We start from the raw sequence: 9805 nt of genomic DNA, 5'->3' as shown, positions 1-9805 counted from the left end.
TATTTTGCCCTAACAAACGTTCTCCAGGGTTTAAAAGCGAGCATCCAAAAAATGGGAGGAAGTTAGCGTTGGAGGGAGGAGGGGAAGGAAGGACGGTCACAGCTTGGAAATCCCTGGCACAGAGGGGAGGTCATGGACCATGCAGCACATCTGAGGGCGCTGGACTCGCTGCCCGTGCATATAACTTGTTCGTGTGTAATAGGTCCCAGCATGTCCCAAATGCATCAGACACACTGACCTCCACAGAGTTAATCTATTCCTACTTTCCTTTGTTCCATATCTCTGGATGTCCAAAAACCGTGACCAAATTCCTCTTCTTCCATTAAGGCAAAATTTCTTGGTGGATAAAGAGAACAAGTTGTGAAGCCATGAATTCCCAATTCTTTCTCAACTGTCTGGCTCAGTCTCATCTTCACAGGCCCATGGGGACCATTTTTGGGTGCACATATGAAAGAACACAAGAGCACATGCTACTTTAGCTATTGCAGGTCAAGAAACTCTTGTCCATCTGAAAGACATCGTCTTAATAGGCCGCTGCTTGCCCAGGACAGATGGAGGGAAGAGGCAGAGAAATCCACTGTAGGAGAAGGAATCTCAGTTGCTGCAGGAGGAACCAGCAGCTCCATCCCCAGTGGATCTGCAGCATCAGGTCAGTGTTTCAGCAGTGTCGACAGAGGGATATTGTGGAGGGACAAATAGGAGAAGCCATAATAAGGTGACATAAAATAATGGCTTATCCTGTAGAAAGGCTCTGCTTCATTCCTCGCAAATGTGCATGAAACGATGGTCCCGGTCTCCTCCACGCTAAACTTGAGCAGATTGCTTTGAACTTTAATGAATACAACGGACAATTTTGCTGGTGAACTGTAGGGGAATTGCTGTTGATTTATATCTCAACATAAACCCAGGAGCTGAAGAGAGAGATGGGGAGAGGTGCTGCGCTCAGGCACCCCTGCAGAAGGAGAGGCTCACCCTCGTCCTCAGGGCCATGTGTGCTCAGCAAGGCCAAATAAACTGCACCTCAACGCAGCTCCTGGCTTTTTGGTGCTTATTTACATCTTCTGCCCTGGGCAAAAACTGGAAGCTGTTGCTCCCAGTGCTCCCAATGCTGACTGAGCCACCGTGCTTTCAAGCATTGTGCAGTGCAGGAAAAACAGCATTTAACATAATTTAGTTACATTCCACTTCCTGCCTCTCCTGTTTCATGTGGTAAACTGCTAAAAACCAAAATACATGAGATAAGAATATGGTTATTTTTTTTCCAGGAAAGCCAATGTAATACTTATGTTTCTGATAAAATGGCTTTGTGCATGGATGTGAATGTGTACGCAGGTACCTGAGCCAGTGATTGCTAAAGCAAAAGGAAATTTCTTTTATATCACTTCATTAATTTGGGGGTTGGGGGAGCAAGATGAAGGCATGTAGCAATTTTAATAGATTAAAGTCAATTTTTTTTCAGGAAGAGATTTCTTCCAACTAGCCTTTTCCTGATGGGATTTTCCAAGCCAGAAATGTTTTCCTCCTTTCTCTCATCTGCTAACAGCCCTTCAGGTGAGCAATAACCATCCCAGCAACCTCGTTTATTTACACCCGCAGCTCCTGCAACCATTGTGGCTGCATGCAGTGCCGGAGGACAACCTTGGAAGCCCCATGTCCCACAAGGTGCTTGAAAACTGCCTGGGTTTAAGCCAGATTGAACTCCTGTGTCTCATTCACCTGCTTAAAGCAGTCAATGAAGTATCCTGCTAAACTGAGACTTTAATGAGGAAATGAAGCCGTGAGTCCAGGTTATTTTTTTTTATATATAAATTATTGGGTGCTGCTGAAACATATGCATGCAAACACAGCCCTGTCTCTGCTTCCATCCCTCCCATTTCTATCCCTCTCTAGCATTTCAGCACATTTCAGTATGTTTCAGTGGGAATAAGATATGAAAGCCCACGCGTTTGTTTTCCATTTTCGGCAGCTTAGCGTTGCTGTAAGCTCCATATCGGCTCCTTTTGCACAGGCTTGGATCTGTTCCTGACATTTCCACACCTCACTCCCTTTCACTTTTGATATTTTTGCCTGTACCTGGTTTCTGGGTTGCAGACCCAGGATGGGCCCCTGCTGGTTTCAGGGCTGTGCAAGGGCAAGTTGGGGTTGGAGGTGAAGTTTAGTAAATCAAATCTTTTTGAGACTCTGATAAATGGTCCCTGGAAGGTGACCCAGGTGGGACCTGGGTTTCTTCTGGCCATCGCACACACCAAGTGTCCTGTCCCTCAGTGCCCCAAGCCCCCTCGCTAGCCTCATACCTATGCATCGGTTGGAAATTAATGGCATGAAAAAGCAACAGATCCTTTAAATCCGTTGCTTTTTTTCACTTTATGCAACTGAAGATAATCACCACCAGGATTTTCTTTCCATTCTCTGTGCAAAACCCCCCATAGTCTCATAATAACCAACGAACTGATTTCCATGTATTTTTCTTCATTAGGTAGTACCTTTCCTGTGGCCTTACAGAGAGGCTTTCTTACTTGCTTATAAAAAGTAAAAGCAAGTGGGTGTATGCTCAAAAAAAAAAAAAATATCTTTTAGCCTTGCGTGTTTAGGGAAAAAACCAAACCTACAGGTGCTGTAAAAAAGATATCAGCCTGCAAATTATTGAAGGGGACAGGACACACTTGCAAGGTGAGCTCAGGTACAGCCAGGACTTCTCTCTTTCTAGGTAAAATTGTGCTTTAAAAGAGATTTTTCCCTCCTCGCGTCCCCGGTGGGGTGTAGCCTCAGACGGAGCAAATGTTTGAGGGACCGAACAAATCGGACTTTTCCCCCTCATTTCTCCACCGGCCTCTGGTTTCTCCTCCTGCCCGGCCGAGAGCAGGAGGAATCGCCTCTTTCTTGCACTTTTTTGCACGCAAATTGGTGCCGAAAAGGGTGATGGAGGCTGAGGGATGCAGCGCAATGCAAACGGACAGCCTCGGGTTGTTCGTTTATCGTCCTTTAAAAAAAAAAAACAAACCTAAAAAAACAAAGAAGAAAGAAGTGTTTAGCTATCCGAATAAAGACAAAAAGATGCTTGAAAGGAATTGAAAAGAGCCCGTTTTTCTCCGTCTTTTGGTTGCAACAGAAAATCGCACACGGATCTATAATGCGGGTATTTCACAGTCTTACAGTGGACATTAACATTCAGCACACGGTTCTCTGCAGTAGGAATGAAATGGTTTTGAGTGGGAATGAACAAAAACCTATTAGAAAACCATGACTGTATTAAATTTCAGCTCGGAAAATTGAAATATTTCTCACTTGGACTCTTATTTCTGTAGATCAGAGCAAAACCCCAAAGAAAAGGGCTCTTTAGTTGCTCTTTAGGGAATATTTCATCCCAGTGGCACTTCCAGAGTGGCGTGAGACCCATCAATGGCAAGTCGGCTTGCAAACAATAAACCTGTTTCATCTTTTTTTAAAATTTTTTTAATTTTATAGAAAGTAATTAAGCCATCTAGCAGGGAAAGATAACATTGATTCCGCTGGAAAACTAATTGTATTTTGCCTTTGTACAGAGTGTAACACTGTAATATATCGAAAAGGCATTTCCCTGGCAGTGCTTTAAAGTAACGAATTTCATTTTAAATGTATTGGCTGGAACTACAATGAGGAGTTTTCCTCTTTTGTTTACAGGTCTAAAATTACACCGTGATGTACAGCAGCATGCACACTAAGAGACCACGTCGTCTTAGGGTTTGAAAAAAAATAATACAAAATTAAAAGAGAGGGAGAGAGTCAGAGGTCCCTTTTATATTGTATTTTGGTTTTGGACTCCGATTAGGAAACAAATGGAGTGAGGACGTAAAAAAATGTACCTTTGATTCAGCTGAAGGAGAAACAGGGAAAGACAGAGAGCAGTCTGAGGTCCCTGTTAATGACATCCCGTCAAGATGCTTGTAAGACCCAAGAATGTTTACAACGTGGGCTCAAGTTCAATGACAAAATCCTTTGAAGGGGAAAGGGGAAGGGGGAAAAAAAAAAAAAGCAGCCCAGACACTTTGTGCAGTGGGCATGAACTTGAACAAAAGAAAGGAGTCAAAGGCTGGGAAAGGGGGGGGGGGGGCGAGAGGCGTGAAGGAAGGACTCGGAGAGGTGTTCCCACTGCGCCTGTTTCTGCCTTTCTGAAGTTCGTAGGTGGATCTTTAGTACATTTTCATTTGTTTTAGGAGAAAAAATAAAGGAGGGGGGGAAGGGGAAGAGAAGGGAAGAGAAGAGAGGAGAGGAGAGGAGAAGAGAAGAGAAGAGAAGAGAAGAGAAGAGAAGAGAAGAGAAGAGAAGAGAAGAGAAGAGAAGAGAAGAGAAGAGAAGAGAAGAGAAGAGAAGAGAAGAGAAGAGAAGAGAAGAGAAGAGAAGAGAAGAGAAGAGAAAAGAAGAGAAGAGGAGGGATGCCAATGTGGTGTGTGTCCATCTCGGGGCAGGGCAGCCGGGTGATGAAGGAGCCTCTCCAGTGACTCTGTTTTAAACCACAATTTTCTTCCCAAAACCATATCAGAGCCCCCCCCCCACATACACACCTCCCACCCGGGACCTCCCAGGGCTGCTCTGCCGTGAGTTTTGGGCTGCTGTGCCCCAGGTTTTGGGCTGCTGTGCCCCGGATTTTGGGGCTGCTCTGCCCCGGGTTTTCTGAGTTTCAAGTTCAATGGCAAAGGGGGGGGCTTCACCTGGCCAGGCGCCCCCCGGCAGCGGCTCCTTCCCGGCGTTTTACGAGGATGTCGGGCCTTTCTGGCCCTTTGCTGAGGCCGCCGTGTAAAGGTTTTACAGCTCTCCCCGAGACTCTCCTCCTCCCCTTCCCATCTGCATTTTCCGCCTCGGATTTGGGGCTGGAGCTGAGGACAGGGATTGGGGGCGGGGGGGGGCAGAGGGGGCCACGTCTCTGTTTCAGCCCAGTTTCCCACTGGGGTAGGGATCTGAACTGGACTGGAGGGGTTTGGAGGTTTCCAGTTATTCCAGTAAGGATTTGGGGACAGAAAGATCCCTAAATGGGAAAAAAAAAAAAAAAAAAAAAAAAAGGATGGGAAAAAGCAACACCTCACTAAAAGGATTAACCCTTAACGTGCCATAGAGGGGAGGTCTAAGAGGAGCGTCCCTTTCCAAAGCCATAAGCAGACAGGGTTTATTTTGAAGTTGTGCTCAGATACAGGCCATGGGAGACCAAAACTGCATTTCTTTTGTTTTATTGGATTATTTGCTTTTCTCTGGGGGACATCCGAGGGGCTTCCTCCTGTCAGGTAAAGTCGCTTCTGCTCTGCGGCCTCTGCAGACACACAGAAATCAGGGCGAGAAGGTTCATTATTGGTAACAGAGGGGGGAAAAAAAGCGGAGTTTGAGCTTTGTCATCCATCCGCCCGTTCAGGAATGCCAGACAAACATTCCCAGCTGCTTTCTAATGCGAGAGGAACAGCGGGTCCGGCCGGTGCAACCGGGACTCAGGGCTGGGATCCTCCCTCTGGACCAGAAATTAAGAAAAAAAAACCAAAATGGTTCAAAGCTGAGTAATTTAGAGCAGGATCCGGATGGGGAAGAGCAAAGTGTAACCAGTCCCCGCACGACAGCGCTGCCGCCAGTGCTCCAGCTGCTGGAGGACCCAGCACCGCTGCCAGGGGCCGCAGGAGCGTTATAGGCGAGTGTGGGAGTCTATAGGCAAGCGTTATAGGCGAGCACGGGGTTCTATAGGCGAGCGTTATAGGCGAGCACAGGATCTATAGGCGAGCGTTATAGGCGAGCACAAGACCCTATAGCCCACGCTGGGTCTGCACACGCGGTTTCCTGCGCCCTTCTACCCTCACACCGTCCATATCGCCCCTTTTCCACCTTTCTGGGAATTTTTGGGTTTGTTTTTTTTTTTTCCCGTGGACCGGAGCGGCCCTCGGACTTTGTGGAGCCTCCCCACAGCCCCGACGGTTCCCCCTCCTCCCCGCGTGGGGCGGGATTTATTGCGTCTGCCCCACCGCCCCTGCTTACGTCACCGCTCGGAACGCTCAGCCCGAGCGCCATTGGCTGTTGCCCTCCCGGAGGTTCTGGCGTCACGCGTGACGTCACGGGAGGAGTGACGCCCGCTCAGGCGGGGAAAGGCTGCACCCCGGGGTGCCGCCGGCACCTTCTGCAAAGCGCAGGGCGAAATTATCTGGGGAAAAAGGGGAAAAAAACGGGCAAAAAAAACCGGGGAGGGCGCGCCTGGCTTTGCTCCGTTCCCCGCCGGCAACCTGCTGGAAGCCAGAGCCGGCCCAAGCCTAAAATATTTAATAAATACATTATTAAACAAGAACAAAATCACTATTTAAAATTATCCTTATTTAGGGCGCATTGCGCTTTAATGCTTCGAATTTCTAAAAGAAAGAAAAGGCAGGAAAAAAAAGGCAAATTTCTGTTTGCGGTAAGGGTGTTTTGGAGATTATTCGCCCTTTGAGAGGTTTTTGGGGGTTTACAGGCAGGTTTTAAACACGACGCTGCTGCGGGGACTCTGCGAACCGACACGCCGCTGCCTTGAACCACCGAGGTATTAAACAAAGCAATTGTGTTTGTAGAGTTTGCGCTTCCCTGAAGCTGTAAATAACCCGAAAAGAGCAGAGCAAAACGCATGTTTGAGTATATTTACTTTCACCCTATTTATTCTGTTGAAAAGGATGACGGCGTTTCTTAATATTAACCAAGATCATTTAGTATTATACGGGGATTATCTTAGCACATGCTACGAAACGTATCGCTATAATTCTGTATTAGTAGGAGAAGGAAAATGTGTGTACAAATACACGTATATTAGCACAAACGAAAGCGTGTATGGAATTATACGAATTGCATTTACCTGTATCAAAATATAGGCATGAACATACATATGTCTATATGTACGTATACAAACACGTGTATATACAGCTTTATCTGAGTATATATTTATATCCACACATCCAGTACTATATTGCATGTATACGTGCATACGTTTGAGTAGCTAGGTATATATAAACACACGAACACAAATATCGTATATGATAAAAGGTAAAATAATGCGTGTTGCTAAATATGTGCATGTGCATACGTACATGTATATTTTATATATAACCGCGCAAAAAAAAACGTAGTACGTGCCTTCATAAGTGTGTGCCTACGGGTACATATATGTCATATGCATATACTGTACATTCACGCAAACCCGCGCGTTTATGCAAACAATTCACGTGTGTTTCTCTATAACACACCCGGACTATATTTATTCTCCCTTAGACGCGCATTTTGATACTTCTGCCTGAATTAAGGAGTTTGGTTGTTTGGGGTTTTTTGTTTGTTTGTTTGTTTGTTTTTTTATAAGTACGGCTTTTCGTTTCTAAAGACCAAATTCCCTGTGACGACTCCCCGCTCCCTCCAGCCCCGGCTAGCACGCAGGCGAGCCGGGAGTTGCCTATCGGGATTAATTAATGTAATTAAACCAGGTTTTTGTTGTTGGTTTTTGTTTTGGTTTTTTTTTTCCTAAGCTCTCTGAGGATGCGGTTCCAACCGAAGCGGTGGGAGCAGGACGTGGCAGCGGCGTTGTAAGGCAAGAGCAAACTGCACAGGGTCCTCTGCGTGCAAAGCGGGTGGGGATGGGGCATCTTCCGAATTCAGCCTCCTTTGCCGGGGAAGGTGGGGAGGGGGCTTCACACTCCCCCCACCCACCCTGGGAGCAGCGGGGAGCGCTGCCCAGCACCCTACCCCGGTTTCGCCCCACCCGGGAGTGGGTGGGGGGGGGACCTCTCTCTCCCACCCCTGACAGTGCCGGACCCTCCCCCCACCACCACCTCACCCCAAGACCCCCAAAGGGGAGTGGGTGGGGGTGTGCAGATGGGGTGGCCGTGTCCTCACGGGGTGCTGCTGCTGCTGCTGCTTTTGATTTTAGCGACGACTTTTTTCTCTTTCACCCGCCTGTTCTGGAACCAGATGGTGATCTGGCGCTCCGTGAGGTTGGTGGCGGCGGAGATCTTCCTCCTCTTGTCGCGGGTGATGAATTTGCTGCTGGCGTACTCCTTCTCCAGCTCCTTCAGCTGCCCCTTGCTGTACGGGACCCTCTTCTTGCGGCCCCGGCGAAAGGAGCAGCCGTCGGGGGGCAGCTGCCCGGCGGAGTCTGGGAATGGGAAGAGACGGGGGTTGAGAGGGGTCGTGGGGGGGTCCCACGCACCCCGCACCCACCTCCCATCACCTTTCCCTGTGAGAGGCAGTCCCCCTCTCCCTGCCACCCTATTTCTTCCCTCCAGCCTCCTGACAGCGATGATATTTAAATTTATTTAAATGATATATTCTTCCACTTGCTATTTAAATACCGATTTTCTTACCTGAATTTATTATTATTTGTGGGGGAGAAAAATCCAGGTATCGGCAAAACACCGACGTGGGTGACCCTGCGCGGCCGAGCAGGGCTGGGGGCGAATTCGATCCCACCGGCGTGGGTGGGGGTGCGTGGGAAGGGCCCCCCCCAGCCCTCCCCGGTCACGGCCCTGCACGGTGGGGGCCATGCGGACCCCCTCCCCTCTTTCAAGCCTCCCGATTCCGAGAGCGGTTGGCCCGCAGCTGCCGGGATGGTGGCTGAACCCGGATAGTATCACCGGCTGAACCCGGATAGTATCACCGGCTGAACCCGGATAGTATCACCAGCTGCCTCCCTGCTCGGAGGGCGATGAGTTGCAAAGGGCGGTGTTAATCCCAGTTATTATTTTGTGAAACCTACCTACTGGCTAATTTGGGCTAGCTCGCCAACAAGTGTTACTGGACGGCAAGAGCAGCTCCCCAGCAGATGATTTCGAGCTTTGGACCCAAACCCAAACCCCCACCCGCGATGCACCCACACCCCCTCGCCCCCCTCCCAGCCCCAGCACAGGGATTTTACCTGCAAAAGCGGATTTCAGGAGGTACCCGGCCTGGCCCTGCTCCTTGGGGCAGCACATCTGGCTGCTCCAGCCGCCTCCCAGAGCCCACGGCTGATGGTAACCGTCCACGGGCAGCAGAGTCTCATGCCTGGCTTCCCCCGGCCCCCCCAGCCCCGGTACCACCGACACGTCCAGGTAACCGGCGACGGGTTGATAAGGAGCCCCGTAACCGGGGTAGAAAGCGAATTCGGCGGGGCGGCTCTGGAAGTCCTCGCTGCCCGCGGGGGGGTCCAGGTACTTCTCGGTGGGGAAGGGGCCCTGGGTGGGTCCGGTTTTCAGGGAGCTCCGGGCTACTCGGCAGGAGTAGTAGCCGCTGCCAAAATATCCGTAGGGCAGCGGAGCGGAGGCGGCGGGACCCGGCGGGGCGGCCGGGGGTGGCGGAGGGGCGGGCGGGCAGGATTTGGGGGGTTCGGTCGGTCCCTCCGCCGGGTAACCGGGGTTCATCCCGGGGGGAGACGAAGGACCCCCGAGGGTCGGGGGGGGAGGAGGAGGAGGAGGAGGTGGCAGCAGCCCCCTACCCTGGCCGCCTGCGAACCCGCCGGCTGCCAGGAGCCCCTCGAGGCCCGGGGGGCCGCGGGGCTCCGGGGGCTGCATGGGGGGCGGCTCGGGGGCCGGGGCATGGGGAGAAGGTGCTCGGCAGCACCCGGGCACTGCCCGAGGGGGGTCCCCGGATCTTTTTAAAAGGCTGCGAGCTACAGAGAGCTGCCTTTCCCCGCCGGGCTGCCCTGACGCAACGGTCGGGGGCTGCCTCATTGGCTGCCGCTCGGGGGGGAAAAGGACGGAGAAGGAGGAAAAAAAAAAAACAAAACCCACAACCCCAAGCCCACACAAAAAAAACCCCCTCCAGCCTCAATAAACCCTGGCTGCAGAAATTGCGAAAATACTTTTAT

At 50.3% G+C, this 9805-nt stretch overlaps 1 protein-coding gene across 1 annotated transcript; it reads right to left on the bottom strand.

The window, feature by feature from the left end:
- Window positions 1–7853: 7853 nt before the first annotated feature.
- HOXB13 (homeobox B13) lies at window positions 7854–9509 on the bottom strand. The gene is made up of 2 exons (XM_075036965.1): window positions 8876–9509; window positions 7854–8116 (listed from the first exon to the last, which is right to left on the bottom strand). Exons 1-2 carry the CDS (start codon window positions 9507–9509, stop codon window positions 7854–7856), a joined length of 897 nt encoding a protein of 298 aa, XP_074893066.1.
- Between the last annotated feature and the right edge of the window lie 296 nt (window positions 9510–9805).

This window comes from Buteo buteo, chromosome 9 (assembly GCF_964188355.1).
Source record: "Buteo buteo chromosome 9, bButBut1.hap1.1, whole genome shotgun sequence".
NCBI classification, from domain to species: Eukaryota; Metazoa; Chordata; class Aves; order Accipitriformes; family Accipitridae; genus Buteo; species Buteo buteo.
This window is presented reverse-complemented; position numbering and strand designations above follow the sequence as displayed.

Bases quoted from the DNA above. Each gene is read 5' to 3' on its own strand.
- HOXB13 (XM_075036965.1), bottom strand. From the start codon at position 9,509: ATGCAGCCCCCGGAGCCCCGCGGCCCCCCGGGCCTCGAGGGGCTCCTG. The intron at 8,117-8,875 runs GTAAAATCCCTG...TCCCATTCCCAG, and splicing joins CCTGAAATCCGCTTTTGCAG to ACTCCGCCGGGCAGCTGCCC.